This window comes from Haliaeetus albicilla, chromosome 6 (genome assembly GCF_947461875.1).
Source record: "Haliaeetus albicilla chromosome 6, bHalAlb1.1, whole genome shotgun sequence".
In the NCBI taxonomy this organism is placed as follows: domain Eukaryota; kingdom Metazoa; phylum Chordata; class Aves; order Accipitriformes; family Accipitridae; genus Haliaeetus; species Haliaeetus albicilla.
In genome coordinates, this window is record NC_091488.1 from 46,392,287 (window position 1) to 46,410,914 (window position 18,628).

An 18,628-nucleotide genomic window follows, 5' to 3' on the forward strand; every position below is an offset into this window, starting at 1 on the left:
TGCCCATTTCCCCCCCCCCACCCGTGAGGGAGCGGCTCCCCTCACGGCCGGGTGTCCCACACCGGCGGCCCGGGCCGCCTTCACCGCCCTCCAATCCCGGAGCCGGGGCGGGACGGGACGGGACGGGACGCCGGCCCAGCGGTGACATTGAGGGAAGCCGGGGAGGGCCTGGGGAACGCCGCCGGGGCGGGAGGCCGCGCCATGTGGGGACGCGCCGGTGAGTGAACCCCCCCCCCCACACACACACGCACAGGCCTCCACCGCCGCTCTGGGAGGCTCGGGGGCTGCCCGCCGGTCCCCCCCCCCACTAAGGCGGCGTTGTCAGGCCTGAGGAGGCCCGGTGGGACCACCGGAGGTGGCGGGACCCCCCCCCCGGGCGGTGTGGCAGGGCTGAGGTGAAGCGTCCGTGTCCGATGGGTGTTAAGGCTTGAAGGCCGGCTGGTTTCGTTTGGGGAGGTGGGTCGGCTGTAAATGTACGTTTTTGTTTTGTTTTTTTCAGAGCTGGAATGTAAAGGGCAGCTGTTTCTCGTAGGAGAGACGTTTTCAGCTAGCATAAGGAAGGAAAAAATAAGTCAATTTCTATGTTTAAAAGTCCCCTTTTGCCTTTCAAAGTATTTTTTCCCCCTCAGAATTTTTTCATTCTATTAATTAATGAATTAGAAGCTCTTTCTTGAGAATATGTTTTCATAGATAAGGTGCCCTGTCCTTTTCTAATACACTACAAAGTAGGTATCTCAATACGACAAGATTTTGCTTTTTTTGGCTTTTTTCTTGACTGTCAAGTCTGCGACTCGCTTTTGGGATGTGACAAGATTGGTAGAATGCTGGTGTGCGGTCCTTAAAATTGCAGTGCCCAAAGTATATCTGCAGCATATGAATAGATAAATTCCTTGAAGTTGTGATGTGCGTTGTGGTTTAGAAACTGCTTGTAGGCTGTAATCTTGCATTCCCATTTTTTGAAATAAGGTTAATGGGCAAGCTCAAGTCATAGCTTATAGACAAACTTTAATTTCTTTGGTAGGCTCTGTTACAACTAAATCTGGTGCTTCTTGCATAATACTAGATTTGTACCTACTGTTTTTCTTTATTCTTTCTCTTGTGTTTAAAAAAATCAACCACTTCCATTTAAAAGCTAGTAGTATTCTCACTCTCTACTATTCTGAGTTAGATTTGGCCCCTTTGCTTCCTCTGCTTTCTCTTCCAGATAGGGCTGTTAAACTGCTGGGAAGAAATATTCCCTCAATTCTGAGGATGACTAAAGGAGTGGATCCGAAGATAAGCAGGCGGCTTTGCATTAAACCCCAGGAACAAAGTCAACTTCAGCCAAGAAGTAAGAGGTTTTGATAACAGTCGTGCTATGTTTCGTGCCACGAAATACTTAGATATCCCGGCTGCAGTCATCTGAACAGGAATTTGGCTGACATAGATGCTAATATTCCTGATTTTGTGAGAGGGAATTCTGATCCTTAGACTGAAAAACTGAGCACTAAATTTAGCAATAAAATCCTGGTTTTTAACAAAGCCAGGGGTCAATAATTCTTCTTGTGACAATAACACATCTTTCACTTTGTAGCAGGTCACTAGTATCTTATCTGATGTGCAGTCCTACGCTGAGGCTCTTCAGCTGTGCTCTAGAACAGACTGTTCAACCCCAATGTAAACTACCGATGTTTAGGAATGTTGTACGAGCTAAAATACTTCTGCAGTTTTTCATAGTACAACCAACTCCAGTTGTTCACAAAATTGAACATGTCCTGCAGGAGGGAGTCAGTCTGAATCATTGGCTTGGTTCATGTTTAAGGGTGGAGTTGGTCAAGTAAAGCTCAGGCCATGAAACATTTTTTCACTATATAGGGGACAGTTACAATGCTCTAATCAGACTTCCTGTATAACAGATTCCCTTCATGGCCTACTGATGCTAGAATAAAAGGAGCATACAGATGTGAAGCATTTTGCATACTTCTGTTAAAAACATAACGCAGCTGTACTGGGTAAGACCAAAGGTCTCCATAATGGTGTGATGTCTCCTGTAGTGGCCAGTAAAGGAGGCCCCATACATTTTTGCAAAGAATAATAGGAATGGCGACCAATAGCAAGGATCTAAGGAAGAGTATAGAAAGAGGGCAAACATAGTGTTTCTCCCCTAGACTGCTGTCCCAGAGGTGGCGTCTTTGTGTTTAATGGTCCTCACTGGATTTTTCTTTCATAAATCTGTCCAGTCTGGACATATTTTTAGCATCCTTGATCTCTGAGAAGGAATTCCTCAGCTGAACCATGCTGTGAGAAAACAAGTACAGTCCTGTGTTTTTGAACCTGATGGCATGCTTTTTTCAATCTGATGTTCCTTGATTGAGGACCCCTTCCAAAACAGGACCTGTTCGTTGTAACTTACACTCCTAATGTCACTTCTGATTCTGGTGCCCTCTGTTGTGCTGGAGGGAGCTTCAGTTACTGCTTTTCCAGGCCAAAGGGTCTCCGTCTATGATACTGTTTCTTTTATGGTAGCCATTTCCTACCTGTGGTCGTCTTTACCAATTTTCACTGTGCCTTTTCTATTTCAGCTGTTTCTGAGATGAGGGATCAGTATTTCACATGCTTTTCAAAATGCTGGAGTCACGGTTTTATACAATGGCGTAGTAATGCTTTTGTGTTGGTCTGTGTTCCTAATCATTGCTAGTAATGCTGTTTCCCTTTCTCACTATTACTGAACATTTTGCCAAAAACTCCATGAAACCCCGAGGACTTACTCCTGAGCAATAATGGTTAGGTTAGAGTCTGCCATTTGTATGTGAACTGGAATTGCTTCCTGTTCATATACGGGGGGGTTTCACTGGCCATCTCATGGACTCGGGATTCTGAAGCCCTGCGGCTCTTTGCACATAGCTCTCTTCTCTATGTTTTTGAATAACGTAGTGTTGTCAGCAAACTGTGTATCCACCCTACTTCCTAGATAATTCATGAATCCATGAGGCAGCACACATCCATGCAGGATACCTCCCATTGTTTAAAAAAAAGAAAAAAAGCTGTCTATCTTTACACTTTGTTTGCTAGATTTTAATGGTATATTATGTACAGAAACCTTCCCCCATTACATTCTGAATATTTTGTATATGAAGTTTGAAAGACTGAGCTGAAAATTAAGGGACTAATCTTTGCCTATGGTCATCTGTTTGTTTATACCTCCAGATAAGATAAAATCTTACATCGCCTGGAAAAGTTAACATTCTGTGATGTCATGGTGCAGCTTATTGGCTTTTCTGTAGCAGTTCCATTTGATTTTATTTTTTTTTTAACTAATTTAAATGTAATAGGAAAACTGTAATATCACAGCACCTTAGGAAGCTTAGATGCTGGAGCAGGTTCTACAAATTTAGAGCTACAAATATGGAGGTCTTGGGCAAGATTGGGCTTTCCTTATATGGCCTCAGTTTAGTCCATATTTACAGGCTTGTTAATCTGACTGTGATATACTTTTGGTTCCCTAACCAACTCTAGCAATCTTACTTAAAATTCTGCATTGCTTACCCTAATTGGTCTCATTACAGCTGTGGCAATTCAGCTTCTCTGACTGTTGGTTTTGGTGTTTTTTGGGTTTTGTTTGTTTGTGCATTTCGTTGGGGTTTTTTTTAGGTCGGTCTCCTTTGAGGGTGCCTGGACACAAGCCTACAGACTGGGAGAAAAGATTTTTGTTGTGGGCAGGCCATTTCAAAAAACCAGAGGATATACCAGAGACTGTCTCGTAAGTGCCAGTTTTTGAAGCTGTAAAAGAGACGTTGTTTACACAGGACTAAGTTACTTGAATGTAACTCCAGAATAACTTTTCTTAAATGGAATGGGTTTTCACAGCTGAAAAATCTTACACTGCTTTGTTTGGTGTATCATCTTGTAGATGAGATGACCTGAGCAATTCTGTATTGCTGAGATAATATATCCCTTTTGATTTTTTTTCTGAAGGGATGACCAGCATCTATCAGTTGTTTCATTAGAAAAACATCACAAATCAGTTAATTTTTACTCTTCTCTGCCAATCAAAAAAGCTTTTTGTGAATATTAGTGAGCTTTTTCTAGTGCTTTTCGTTATATGTCAGTCTCCCATTGTGTGCAGCTTTCACAATACAGCTATAAAATAACTGAAACTCATTTAAAATATTTATTAATGAATGTCTAGAGGGCATGGGCCAACTTTCTTTACTCTTGCAATCTAAACTAACAAACAGTGGAAAGGCTCCCTAACAAAAAATATATATAGTCAAAATTTCCCTGTTGCTGGCGAAGTCCAAATGTCAATGCTTTGCCCTGTGTGAAAAGTAGAAAATAAAACTGGATGTTCTAGTTTGTCTATCTAAAATGAAGATCAAACTTAACAACAACAGGCGATTATTAGTTTAAAAAATGTTCCTGGTGGTAGTATAGTTATTTAAACATGCTTGTAATGCTTTTAAATATATGTATTTATTTACATTAAAAAGATACAGTAAATCTTGTACTACTTGGGTAAGCAAACTATGTAGCTGGCCTCTGAAGATATTCTGTTTGGATGCACCATACAGGAATTGAAAATCCACCCATGTATCTAAGTTTTTTCTAAATGTATCACAATGGATAAATACTGTTAAAAAAGAATTCTTCAATTTTGTATTGAATCATTTTTCTTAAAATTACATTTGAAATACACAAAGGTGTAAATTATTAAAACTTTACTACATTGTCAGTTCATGTATTTTGCACACCAAACACTTGTTATGAGTGTGTTTAAGAAAACAGAGTTAGCAGAGCGATTCAAGTCATTTCAATGGTTTATTGAAAGGACAAACCAACTTCTGATAAAAGCTGACCATTTTTGCAAATGCATAGGGAATTCTTTTTTTTTATTATTTAAGCAAATAGTTCAGCCAAATCTGAGAAGACGATTGAGAACTATAAAAGCACAAAAGCTTGTTTTCCTGTTCTGAGCTGAATTAAGAGTGGGTTGTAAGGGCTTGCAATATAACTTGGTAATCTTGCAAGATGTGGTGATCAGAAGTAACTCATTTATTAAACAAATGTTCATCTTAGCCACTGAATTGATTTAAAATGCAAATTGTGTCCAGATAACTACCTTTTCCTCTTGTATACTCTAACACATCTAAGGTACTTAAAAAAATTAACTAAGGAAGTTTTTAAATCCCACTCTGTGCATTTCAGCTTAATTGCAGCCTGCGCCCAATTTGTTCATTGCAGATTATTACCAGAAACAAATAAACTGGAAGCTAAATTTAACTATTAGTTTCATGGCAGATGGACATGTTCCCTATGATCAGAAATCTTGTATCAATACTTTGAAACAGTGATCAAATCACTCTTGCCCTCCTCTTCAAAAACAAGGACAAAACTCTCTTCGATTCTCAGGTCCTATGTGATTTACCATGTTGAACTATCATGGATCCTTCGGTATCTTTTTTCCTCCAAGTACAAGGGTCAAAATGTGGTAAAAGATTCCATATTCACTCATGTTTCTGTACAGTGGTAATTTCCCAGTTCCACTAAATCCACTATCCATGCTAGTCTGGGGTATAGTTACCTAGTTTCATGCATTTATTCTTTCATCACATGATGTTGATGCTTTTCTAGTCATCTGTAATTTTATAATATGCCACATTTAATCAATGAGAATATTAGACCCTTGAGAAGGGAGTCAACTGCTCTAAATTCTGCAAGGGGAGTTACACATGTAGGGTATATAGGTCTTTGGTTATTGTGGAAAGCACTTCTAAAATCATTATGCTTCACTGGCCCTTCTTGTATTGGTATCTCTAATACGAACTTTAAATTTGCTGTAACTAACTGAGATGTCATTTGGGTAGAATGATCTTCAGAGTTTAACCCAACTTAAAATAAATTATTTTTTTGTTTTGACTCACCACATGTGCAGCTGGAAGGCTTTAATAACTGATACTCTTCTTGTGGAACATTTCTGGTTTTTAAAAGATAACAGCAGACTAGGCAACAGGTTTCCCAAAGGAGTAGTATAGCTACTGGTGTGGCTAGATAAGCCCCCTGAAATAAAAACCAGAAAGATTTAAAGGAGTCCTCTGTCCAAAGCTGATGTTGGAAAGCTTACAATCCTCCATGACTCCTTAGATTACCTTAAGACTATTTACTCTAGCAGGAGGGAAGTGGTAATCACTAGTCTTTTACCAAGTCCTATTCAGAATTTCGGAGGAGTATTACATTCAGCAGCCAGTATGTCATCTATAGCATGATGAAATCCTGTAGTAGAGGAAGCCTTCCTGCTTGAAAATATAGACTATGTCATAAATGAAACTATTTTGAAGTTCAGGCAGAAAGAATTAAGCTGTGATAATGCTTCCATCTGCCCAAGAAACTCCCAACTGTTAAACACTATGTATTTTATTCCTGCTGACAAATGTTTTTTACCATGATTCTGCTATCGAGCGAAAATGCATGTTTTAACAATGTTAAATACACCACGGTTCTAATATGGATGGCTTTGCAGATACTGGAAGGTGGTAGTGAGCACAGAGGGAGCTAACATTAAGAAAAACGTTGTATTAGTAAAACCTTCCCTCTCTTTTTCCTGTCCTCTCCATAATGAACATCCATACTCAAATACTGCAGCCTTCCTCCTTTGCGTTGCAGTCCAGTGGTCTGGAAAGGCAATATTGTCTCTTAACAATTATATAACTGAAGTTAAAAATGTTGGGTTTGTTTCCAACTTTGAAAGGAATGCCTTTGTGACCAAGTATCTCCCAAGGTAGCTGGGGATAAGCCTTTCCCATTCTTCTAAAACCTTTTTGTGAAAAGAGCCAAGTACTGTTAGCATTATACAAATTACAGAGAGCATGCTAGGACAAATTAAACAATTAGCCAAATGATTTATTTGGGTCTCTCATAATGAGTCTGTTCTTTTATTATTATTTCTTGAGGATTGAAACAATCAGAGCAGCAAAGACCACACTGCGTGTGAAGATCAGCTATGTAATGATTGCCTTGACAATATTGGGATGCATAGTCATGGTGATTAAAGGGAAGCAGGTAAGCACAGATTTTTGGCTGGTGAGTGCAAATCAATCTTCACATGAACTCCTCAGTTCCTCTTATGGATTGTTAGTACTGTTTTGTTTTGGGTTTGGTTGGGTTTTTTTTCCATTTTATCACTGAGTAAAAACTAAAAATAAGTCTATCTAGTTCCCCAGAAGTGACCTTCATTGATTAATTCTCAAGTCAGAAAAGGGTGATGTCACTGTTAAGACTGTATATGCTTCCTTTAAAAGGAAAAGAAAAAAAAAAGGTTTTTTTCTCAGTGCAATACTTAATTTTAGCTTGTGCTGTTTTAACGCCTTGATTTTCCTGACGGGCTGCGAGAGTTTGGAAGGAAAGAGCACCTTCTGTGGTAAGGATTTGGTAGGCAGGTAAATGCTCCTTGTGCCACTGGGGCCCATACAGTGACTGTATGGACCTGTTACAAATGCCTCTCTACATGCTGCAACACTCATAGAATCAATATAATGGAAATAGCAAATGAGTATGTTTCTCCACAAACAGGCTTGAGAATTTTCAAAAGTCTTTTAAACAGTGAGGAGATGGTCAGTAATAATTCTGTGCCCTTTAATTGCATTAGAAAATAGTCTTCCTGTAGTGTGGATGGAACAAGTTTTCTCAAATTATTGTTTGTTGAATTGAAAAACTATTTCATAGAAAAGCTCCCATGTCCTGCAGATGCTGAGCATCCCTCACATAGAATTTGACAAGATATCAACGAAGTTCAGTATGTGGCAGAATTAGGTCTATGATTTAATTTGCATCATATGAAGAGAGTAAAGTTTAAGATTCCAAGTGCAGCAAAGGTTAGTCATGCTTTAATTTTATGTGGTTTTTAACACAGTTGGTGAACTATTAACTTCGAGGTATTTCTGTAAAGAAGCAAGGAGCGCTTTTTGTATACTGAAGCCAAGGTCTTGGCAGCATTAGTCTTAAAGTCAAGGAATGTGAATATAATCTGTGCAGCTTATTGTCATGTTACTTTGGATAAAAAGCACAGTGGTAACAGAAACACAGTCCACTACATTCTTTTAAGGATGACTGGAAGCAGAAAACCCTAAGCTTAAAGCACCTACATGGATGGGCAGAACCTTATTTGTATGCTGCCTTTCTCTGAAGCAGTTCTTGTGATCACAATGTTCAAACTTGTTTCTGTAGACTACTAAGGGTGCTAGAGAAACCTTAAAACTAGTAACAGTCTCAGCCTCAGCACTGTGAACTACTAAGTGTCAAGCGACATTTGTGTCAGCATTCACCTATCAAAATGAAAAGGATGCAGCACTCTGAAACAAAACAGTGGAAAGGTTTTTCACTGGCTTTAGCAGAAGATATCAAACACTGACAATTCCCAGAACATTTTCCTCTTACATTGTAGTAGTATGAATGCAAACAGCAGAAAGAGAGGAGGACAGCTGCTTTGGAACCCTTGTTTTCACAGCAGCTGGAATCTATTAAGTTTAACTTTTGATTTGTTTCCAGTACCTCTTGACTTCTGAAGATGAGAGATTAGTATTAAATACTGACCAGAAGCACAGAATATATCTTCTAGTGCCTTAACAAAAGGGTTTAATTTATTCCCAGAGAAGTAATGTGTTTAAGCCAAAATAGTCTCTGGATGTTTTATTTTAACCCTGTCTCTTCCTGGCATTAAAGCTGACAGAACTATGCCTTGGTAAGGATAGGCCAGATATTTTGTAAACTTGATTCAAGTTTCATCTCTGTGGTCCTTTAGGTCATACCTTCTGCTCTTGCTTTGTCATTATATTGTAGGCTATAAAAAGGAATGAATCTCTTACAAGCATAAACTTGGAGAAGAAAGCTCAATGGAGAGAGGAAGCTACTCGGAGTACATCTGCTAAATCTTAGAGGAGAAAATGAAGAGACCAAGGACTGGGAAAGAAAAGCTGAGTCCTTTTCAGCACTGGAAGGCGGGTATAGTCACATCTTTCCTGTATGTTAGTTCTGTACTCTCATGTTCAAGAAAGAATGAATACATTATCCTGTAATTAATAAAACCAGAAATGCCTATTTTCTTTTTCTAAAAACCTCCCCTTTCTTCCTAAGTCTCTTTTTCCTGGTTAGTGGAACAGGACAAGTGAGCAAACTGGACAGACAGAATAGTTGTTTCTCACATGTGCTATGCACTAGACTAAGTGTCTTTTAAAAGACTGCAGGAGTTGTACCTGCATTCTTGGTACCAGTCTCTCTTATGAAGTCTCACGCTCTTACTAACCACTTACTTAGGAGAATGTAAGTGGGACACAAAAGGACAGCCTATTTGGTTTCCACTTGTACATAAAAAATACCTTCACTGGACTGTCATCTGCTATCACTGACTATTTCAGGTCCCTCCAAGGTTCCTTCAGGAAGAATGGTGCTATATGTATTCTATATTGTTACTGGCTGCTTCAAATATTCAGTATGTTCCTCTTTGTGCAAGAGAGAACAGTTATTTGGGGAGCCCTTGAGTCAAGAATGATTGCGTGACCTGCATTAACATCATCAAAATGATCGTTAAGTTATTAAAAAGTCTGCTTACCTGGTCTAGGTCCAATATATTCTGGCTGCATTTAAGTAAAGGATTACTTTTTGTGAAGAACTGCCTGCCTTTGATAAAAAGAGGAGGGAGATCAAAAGTGAAATGGCATTGCAGAGAACCAGTGTGTTGCAGATGACAGCCTAAGGGTTTTTAGGGTTTTTACACCAGAGCTGGTAGTGAGTTGAGAGAATGTCTGATATAAGGGAACAGAGATTATTATTTTGAGGAATACTGAGCAACAGCTTCAACCTGTGTTACCAGATTTATTCATTGGAGGCACAGGAGTATGAAAAAGTCAATCAGGCATTCCTGCTCTCTGCTGCTAAGCTCTTTTTTCCAAACCTTAGTTAGATTTAGTTGCATTTTCCCCCCCTTTTAAATCATCATGTGTGCTTTCATGATACTAGCCCACTTAAAAGATCGTCTGCCTGAAGTTTTAGAAGTAGCAGACCCAGTAATACCTGCAAAAAGCAACTCCCAACAGTCCTATTTCTGGCATTCATCCCAGAAGAGTCACATAATGTTCATGCTGAACAGCCTGCAGCAACTGGAGACAGTATTTTTCCTCCTCCTTTCAGTTCATTTGGAAGGAAACGTAGATTGGAACCGTCAGGACTGCTCGAAACTATGTTATTTCCCAGGACTGCCTGCTAACTGGCCCAGGGGACTCCAGAAGCAGAAGGGGAAGATGGATTTGACAGATTTAGTTTGTGAGCTTCCTGATAGTGGGAGGCAAATTATTTTTCTTGAAACTTTTTCCTGATTATTTTTGTTGTACTACTAAAAATTAGCACTATTGCTGAATAAATTAAAAGCCCTACAAAAACGCAGAGTAAATCTTGTCTTTACACCTGGAAAAGAAGCAGTATCTAGTGCAGTCAGTCCTCTCTAGTACTTTGCTTTTTACTCTAGAGGTAGAAAATAGCTGCTGCAGTCCATCTTTCTATTAATTGCATTTCTGGGTACCACTCATATTGATGAGATATAACCAATCAAACAAGCTGTGCAGTCATTCCACCACAGAAGTTATGACCTTAAGGTGATGCCACAACCTGTCGTCAGATTCTCTGTAAGGCAATTATTGCAAGTATGACATCAAGCAAGCAGAGCAGGCTTCCACAGATTTGTCCACTCATTTAGCACTGAATGCAAGTCACACTTCATTCCACTGCAGGTATGTGAACAGATCTTCCATGACAGCTCTGGTTCTTTGCCACACCAGTAGGCACACAGGTGGGAACCAAAAACATCTTCCCAAATTTGTGTGCCTGTGCTCATATATGTATTAAATGAGACCAAAAAGGAGAACATGCACTTCAGACAATATTGCAGGTTACCACGAAGAGAAACTTGTGATTTGATTTATGCTTGGTGATGGCAGAGCTTAAAAGCATGCATCTCAAAAGTATGCCCCTTTCAGTAAGCACCTGAGTGCACTCTGTGAACCGAACGGACAGGTACCTCATCTAGTTTTGGAAATAAAACTATTCGGACTCATCCAGCTGGTAAAGTATTTCAAATAAAAATATGTAAAATACCACTTAGAAAGCAACACTTCAGAGCAGCAATGGTCACCACTTTTGCATTTCACTTAAATTTCTATAAGTTCAAACGCTCCAGGTGGAAGCCATACACCCTTTCCTTCTATCACTCTGGTATCACCACCATTTCAGTATCTACCATAAAAATTGTGCATCACTGCACACCTTTGTGTTTTTTTTCAGCTTCCATGTAGGCTCCAGAGTCTCAAATAAAAGCCTGAGCCATTGGGCTTTGTGCTGTCTCCAGCTCACTCCCAACCATTGCAGTATTTTCTTTCCAAGTAGTTGGGTACCAGAAAAATGATGTAAATCTTTCTCAGAGAGGCAGTGAAAGAAACCACCTCTTTCCTAGTGCGATGGCTTCCAAGAAAGCACTTCTAAACACAGACAATGGTTAAAAAAACAGCACGCATTTCTGACCTAAGCAGCCAGTCTAGCTGACTGAAGAACTTACTTAATACACCTTGGACCACCTGATTAGCTCAGAGCTTTAGCCTACAGCCTTTTAACAGTGCCTGATGGAGAGGAACATACTAAGAACATACTAATACCCTTAAACAGTATTTCATTTTCTTTCTCCCGTTTGGCTTGGTCTGCAAGACCATTCACATTTATTCAAAAAAGGCAAATAATCAATCCTATACCATATGCCAGATTGCTGTACCTATTCCAAAGGCAACAGAAACTTCCTAATGCAATGATTAATCTGACAACTTGAACACTGCCTCAGAAGAGCACGCAGGAGCCCTATGGACATGGCCATAGCAGCACACAAAGAGATCTTGTTTACTTTTCTACTAAGGCTCAGGCATCTAAAGAAAGACCTTCATGTCTACTGGCTAAAACTGGCATGGGAAAGCACTAATGATGAGTCATGCCAATTCCAGAAGCAAAGAAATCATACTGGGAGACATGGGGAATTACTTAAAGCTGGCACAGAGATGCAAACTGCACAGAGGTAAGATAGCTATTCTGGAAATCCTCAGAGAAGCATGGAGCTATATCGCCAGGAGCACTGTCACAAGTAGGACTGGGTGGTACGATTAGATTCTTCAACAGTCTCAGTGCTGACAGTTAAAAAAAAAATGCAGGTTGAAGAACACATAGGTTTTCCAGGGTCATTGCCTTCCTCCCTCCCTTTAAGATTAAGTGAAGGGACTTAGACCACCAGTATTTGGTTGGCATGAAGGAACCAACACAGGAATTTAAGAACAGGCTGAAGTCTCTAGGCAGCAGTTGCCTCAAATGATTGTTTGCGTGTGTGGTGTTTTCCCAGGAGCCCCAAGCACTGGTCCTGGTTTAGTTATTGAGCTTTCCATAACCTTCTGCCCCATCATCTGTTGTATCCTGAATCCAAGAGAGTGACCCTGCCTGCCATGTTCCACTGGGAACTTTACCAACAGAAAGAATGATAGCTCCTCTTTGCTGCCCCAACAAATACACAGCTTAAAAGGCACTACAGGGCTGCAGACAGGACTGACTGACAGCAATTCCAGGCAGTCCTGCATCCTTCCTTTCTCTAACGCCCAGTTTAAAATTAGCCATTGTTAAAACCTGAGCGTAATAGTGCCACCTCATTACTGATGCTGCAAGAAGTAGTCAAGAGATTCCTGGCTGTCATGAATCTTTTTGCCTTACCAGCCTGTGGGGCTTTTGGAAGGTGCTTAGATATGATCTCCAGAAGCAGACAGAAACAAATGCATTCATTTCAATTTTCAGGAAAAGGGAAGAAGAAGATATGTGAGATCACTTTTCTGGCACTACACACTGCATGGCAGAGCGAAGAACCCAAGAACTTCAACAGCTCCCTGCCCTATCCTCTACATGAGACCACACTGCCTCCTACTTAGACACAGAACAAGAATGGATCATTCAAAACACAGTGTGACCTACACAAAAGTGGAAGCTAGAGGCATTGTCTGAGATAGTTCCTGTTTGAGCAGCAGCACATCCTTCAGGAAAGCAGAGAATAATGGTTTCAATGTTTCTAGCAGGGGACATAACCCTCCTTACTCTCATGTCAGACTAAAATAAAAAAGTACCTCACTTCTCAACTGAATGGAACTTGCAACATTTTTACAGTCGTTGCTGTTCCAAATTCTTTAGCATCCCTTTTTAATTGCTGATAGCAACACCGAGAGCATTCCTGTAAAAAAAGAGTTTCACCAATGCCAAACACAGAGTTAACGCAAATTCCCCATTTCTGCTAAAGACTTCTTTTTGTACCTGTGAGCGTTACACTAGCCGCACAGAATCGTGTTAGGAAGTAGCGTTCAAGTGGTAACGTATAATGATCCTCATACTCTTTCAGCAGTGCTTTTCCTCCAAAACAGAGTCCTTCACCTGTGGCCTGAACATTATTTATTAGATGGGTAACGTTACACTACACATTTGGCTCTATTAAAATGCAAATAGTTTACTTGCCCTTGGCTTACCAAGTAATTCTGATCAGTCTGTATCAGCGAGCTGTTCCCTTCATATTCACAAGTCTGATCTCCCTTCCATACTCATATAATTTGCAGCCTTTGTTAGAAGTAGATTTTGTTTCTTTTCAACCTATTAATAAGGCTAAGTAAAGCAAGGCCAAGAACTGGTTGCTGGAAGGTCCTGATAGAAATACGCTCAATTAAGCACCATTTAAAATTAAATTGAGACCTATGAGTTAGCCACATTTTAATCCATTTAATGTGTGCCATGTTGATTTTTGTATTGGTTTAGTTTTCAGTCAAAATATTACGCAGTACCAGTCAAATGCCTTACACAGTCTAAGTATATATGACAACAATATTACCTGTGTCAACCAGGCCTGTCACTTCAAACAAACATACCAAGTTTAAAGATTTATACTTATCTGCTCTGAATTCACATATCCACGGCAAAAGTAACAAACACTGGCCAGGCTCCTTACACAGGAAGGCACACCATTCAGCTTAAATGGACTCTTTTTTAATTCACTCATTTAGAGGCAATTGTCATTATTTTCTTGGGGGGCAGGGGAGGGAAACGCCAATGCACCACATTGTTTTCACTAGCCTGGAAGAGAAAACACTTATATATATATAGATATATAGATATATAGATATGTATATATATACACACATAGGCATGTGTGTATATATATACGTGTGTGTGTATATATGTATATATACACACTAGTGTATATATACACAGAATATACATATATGAATATACAGAATATATGCACACACACTTTGCTCAGATTTGTTTACAAAATATGTAGCATTTTTATACCATCCAATAAGAGGTACATGATTTTAAACAAATCTTATAGAAATGACATGTTATTGGAAATTTACACGTAAAAAAATCCAGCACAAAAAAATCCAAAAGCTAAAACAAGATTTTGCTACTAATCAGTGCTTCTATCACCCTTCAAGAAAAGAGAAACACAGTTATTTATATGTGATGTAAAGGCAACATTGAGGGGTTTTTTGCTTTTTTTAAATTAACCACCAAATTTAACCCCCTAAAATTACAAAGAATCGAAGTCCATTTACAGATCAAGTGCAGTAAACTAAATGTTCCTTCAGCACAAAGCAGCACTAGAGAAAATAACTGGGAGAGGGAAGGTGGAGGCCAACTGGCTTAGCTAGGGAGGCAGCAGGTGGCTTCTGCAGTGGCCACACAGGTCAGAGTCTCCATCCTGAAGCACAGACAGAACTGAAGACTGTATTTAAATAATGGTCACACAGAGCTGATGTTCAGGCCTTTGCCTAGCTTCTTTCAGCAGTTTGACAAGTGATTTATATCTTTTTATTATTCTGTATCCAATGGGCTGGTTTTGCTTTTGCAGTGGCTTGTCACTGAGAGGAGTCATAAGGAGGATCTTGCAGACAGTTCTGCCACTGACTTTTACCACAGGTACATGACGCTGCAGCTGTCAGTGGCGATTTTGAAATGTTTACACTGGACAAATATGTGTTCCAAGCATCCAAAATGGCTTGAAAGAACATAGCCCGATGCAGGGGGGAGCGGACGGCCTGGAGAATCCATTGCATTTACAGAAATGGAACCGCCACTTTCAATCACATGGCATCTCCCCAGTTGTGTGAAGAGTTTGGTGTCAATGTCAGCTGAACTCAGTGAGGAGTGGCTGGCCTTTGCATCAGATGTCTGTGATCCAAGCAGGTTGCGGAGCCAAGAACATGCTGCTAGCAGAAGGGCAGTCTACAGCTGCGGATGACAGCTGTCATGCAGTCAGCGATGCCTTATAGATGTCACCTGTAGGAACCATGCGTTCCATGCTAATTCACCTGAAGTCCCATAAACAGCAAAAGGGAAAAATGAAATGAAAGGGCCAGGTGGATCCGGGTGTAATAGTACTATCCTTTGAATGTAGTGTCATTTTAGTTGTTAAATAAGGGGCTTGACTGGGAGGACTCTTTATTTTATCAGGTGAGCTGGAGAGGAAGCTCTTGTCTTGTAAAAAGGAGATCTAACGCTCCTTGTGCTAAGTTTTACAAATTAAGATTTCTGTATTCAGAAGGTAATTTTTCAGAAGATAAATCTGTTCAAGTCACGCTGTGTAAAAATGTAGAGAGGCAGACAGGAATTTTTCAGCCGTAACTGTAACACCAAAGACCAGACTCTGGAGCATGAAGTCAGAAAGGGCTTGATTTTTAAGGAAGGCCCGACTGGATCATACTGTGCTGGCAAGCAGAAGTGCGGGTAGTTTCTCCATTCTAGAAGCTGGTTTGGAAAGTCGTTTCTAGGGAGGTGTAAGAGTGACCTATTCACAGGCTCTTTTTTTGTGGATGGAGAGGAAAAACTGGGAAGGTATACAAATCTCCACAGTGGTCTGCAATCCAGCTTGGGAGCTCAGTGTTGAGAAGGGATGGGGCCAGGTGTGTTCAGTATTCCTAAGAACCAGAAAACATGTCCATTGCAGCCTGTTGTTGCAGGGGATAGAGAACTTATTCCATTACTTGTAACATGTTCCATATGCCAATAACCCCAGCTGGCACATACAGCAAAGTAGATACATTGCATGTGAAGATTTAATGCATCTCACACAGCCATCCAAAGAGGCATCCAGGGAAGAATACGGGGAATGAATTCAGCTACGTTCTCAGAAAGTCTGAGTGTCTCCCTGGACTGCAGGCACACACTGCAGCAAATAGAAGAGAAAGGCAGCCTTATCTTGGATGCCAGGAGTGTGGGGGCTAGTGGAGGAGGGATTATTTTCCTGTAATAGGAGCAGGGAATATCTCAAAGTATAGAAAGGTGCCTCAACTCCACGCAGATGACAGTGGAGAGGTTCAGAATCTAGAGGAGAAAGGTGATTCTGGCAACCCCTTGCCAAGGAGGGGGCATCCTGCCACGGAGAGCCAAAAGTTTTCCAGACGTATGTAAGAGCATGTGCACAAGGCAAGCGAATGAGCGCAAACAGGGTTATGGAAAACGTTGAGAGAATCACTCCACGGGTGGCTTGTGGCTCGACAACAGGATTGGCTAGGTAGAGGAGCACACAGCACAGGGGCACCTCAGAGCTGGAAGCCTTCCATGGGAGCCTCACACTGCTGGAAGATGTACTGTTGCTGGCTAAGATCCACCTGTGGGGCAATGCTGCTGTCTTCATCCTCTGTTCCAAAGTAGTGCTCAATCAGATCAAAGGCCTTCTGATAAATCTCTTGATTCTCGTGGCTCTGCAGGAATTCAATCTTGTCCAGACCTGCAGAGAAAAGACGTACGTTAAAGTTACAGCTCGGTGAAAGCACATGACCGGGATCATTTTCAGTCTGTTGGGAACATCAAGTTCATGACAATTCTCTCCCACCTTCAGAAAGAACAGGTCCCTCTATGGAGACCCTTACCCAACTTGTACTCTCCACAACCAAGGAAAACCAGGTTGAACTACAGAGTTCCCTGTAACTGTATGATGTGTTTCATACTTTCTGTCTGCCTCTACCTTTTCACTGAAAAAATGAAATCAACAAGCTTGAATAGGTAAAGAACAAGACCTCAAAGACTTTTTCTGAAGAGACTTTGAGGACCACGTTTCCTGAATATGTGTTCACAGTGCTTTGTTTACAAGGACCATTACTACAGAATTACCTAACTGCAAGTTGGAAGAGACTTCTGGTAATCATCTAGTCCAACCTGCAGCCCAGCCCAGCACTACTACCAACACCAGATGAGGTCAGCTGTGGCTAGCCAAGTCTTCAAAACTTCCAGGGATGGAGACTCCATTACCTGATCTGTATCACATGTATATACAATGCAGTTAAACTCATGCAACTAGGTTTTGGGCAGTCATTAAGCAGATGGGCAAACTCAGGCCTTGTAGTCAGAAACAAATGGCAATAACACAGCAAGCTAAACTATCTTTGATACCTAGAAATGATGCCATAATGAAATCCAAGTCTTAGCCACTCTAGTAAATCTCTAATATTGGGAACTGTAGTGGCTTTCTTGTCTGCTCCTTTCACTATGTATGAAGACTAGAGGAAACAATTCTTTGATACTCTACAGACATTTCTGCAACACTGACAGAAAAAGGAAGTTAAAACCTAGAAGCAGGCAAGAAAAAACCCTATTCTGATATAACTCTTCCCTGGAAGTGAAGGTAACCATGAAGGGAACCACGGTTCAAGAAACCACGTTCAGTGATACTATCCTCCTCTTGATAACCCATTTTTATTTATCTTAACAAGTACTTACCAATCAACAAGAAAATTAACCTTAAGAGCAGCAGTACCTCAGAACTGGGGTGAAATCATGCAGGTACATGCCAGAACCTCAGCACAGCAAAGGCAAACAAGGAAGTTGCTGCTGCTGCCATAATTCTACAGAGCAGCAGAGAGGAAAGGGAAAGATCTGAAACCTGAGTAACAGAGCAGTGTGCCTGAACTTTTATCTGCTGTGGAGGGAAGATACTGAGGCTGAATGACACCCAGAAGGTTCCCTCAGGGTCAAAAGAAATTAAGAAAAGACGATCTGCACACACCATCTTCAATCTACATACAGACAAAGATAATGTAAAAGATGGAGTACATTGGTATATGGAGACTTGTCAAAGAACAGTTAATTTTCAGATAATCTCGATGAGGAAATTAATAGAATTGGGTCTACCGAAACTCTAATGGGTTCATGATCATTGCTTTAACCCCTGACTTCCACAGATGTTTTGTTCATACCATACGCTTCTTCAATAAGAGCGCAGTAAGGATTAATGCCAGTGCCACTGCGTTTGGATTCCTGCTCTCCAAGCCTCAGGATGTTCTCCAGCCCATTCAGTGCTACTTGCACAATCTTTGAGTCCATTACTGTAAGGAGGTCGCAGAGTGGTTTGATGCATCCCAGTTCTACTAAATACCTGAAAAACACCACATGGAACCCAGTAAATTGTCTGCAAAATTATAACTAGCGTAGCCATTTAACCACTTAGCATGAAGGTCTAATAACCAAAACAATCAGATAAAATATAAACTTGACTGGAGAAACTAGAGAAATTATAGACACTTATTTGTATCTAGTCAATTCTCCT

The 18,628-nt window shown here is 40.5% G+C and overlaps 2 protein-coding genes across 3 annotated transcripts in view; one reads left to right on the forward strand and one right to left on the reverse strand.

The window, feature by feature from the left end:
* Positions 1-52: 52 nt before the first annotated feature.
* Positions 53-9,069, forward strand: FAM162A (family with sequence similarity 162 member A). 2 transcript variants are annotated; one of them, XM_069785932.1, is made up of 6 exons: positions 82-217; positions 500-725; positions 1,205-1,330; positions 3,631-3,739; positions 6,927-7,035; positions 8,812-9,069. In XM_069785932.1, exons 3-6 carry the CDS (start codon positions 1,252-1,254, stop codon positions 8,905-8,907), a joined length of 393 nt encoding a protein of 130 aa, XP_069642033.1. In that variant the 5' UTR covers positions 82-217; positions 500-725; positions 1,205-1,251; the 3' UTR covers positions 8,908-9,069. The 2 variants fall into 2 exon arrangements, with proteins under 2 accessions (XP_069642032.1, XP_069642033.1); XM_069785931.1 differs by lacking the exon at positions 500-725 and having other exon boundaries at positions 53-217.
* Positions 9,070-13,788: 4,719 nt separating this feature from the next.
* KPNA1 (karyopherin subunit alpha 1) overlaps positions 13,789-18,628 on the reverse strand; it is a 52,772-nt gene continuing 47,932 nt past the window's right edge. The window contains exons 13-14 of the mRNA XM_069785928.1: positions 18,279-18,457; positions 13,789-16,813 (exon numbers count right to left, since the gene is read on the reverse strand). Of these exons, the coding sequence (XP_069642029.1) occupies positions 16,626-16,813; positions 18,279-18,457 (367 nt within the window). The 3' untranslated portion in view covers positions 13,789-16,625. The remainder of the gene's footprint in view (positions 16,814-18,278; positions 18,458-18,628) is intronic.

Bases quoted from the DNA above. Each gene is read 5' to 3' on its own strand.
- FAM162A (XM_069785931.1), top strand. The intron at 1,331-3,630 runs GTAAGAGGTTTT...GGTTTTTTTTAG, and splicing joins AAGTCAACTTCAGCCAAGAA to GTCGGTCTCCTTTGAGGGTG. The intron at 7,036-8,811 runs GTAAGCACAGAT...ATTATATTGTAG, and splicing joins TGGTGATTAAAGGGAAGCAG to GCTATAAAAAGGAATGAATC.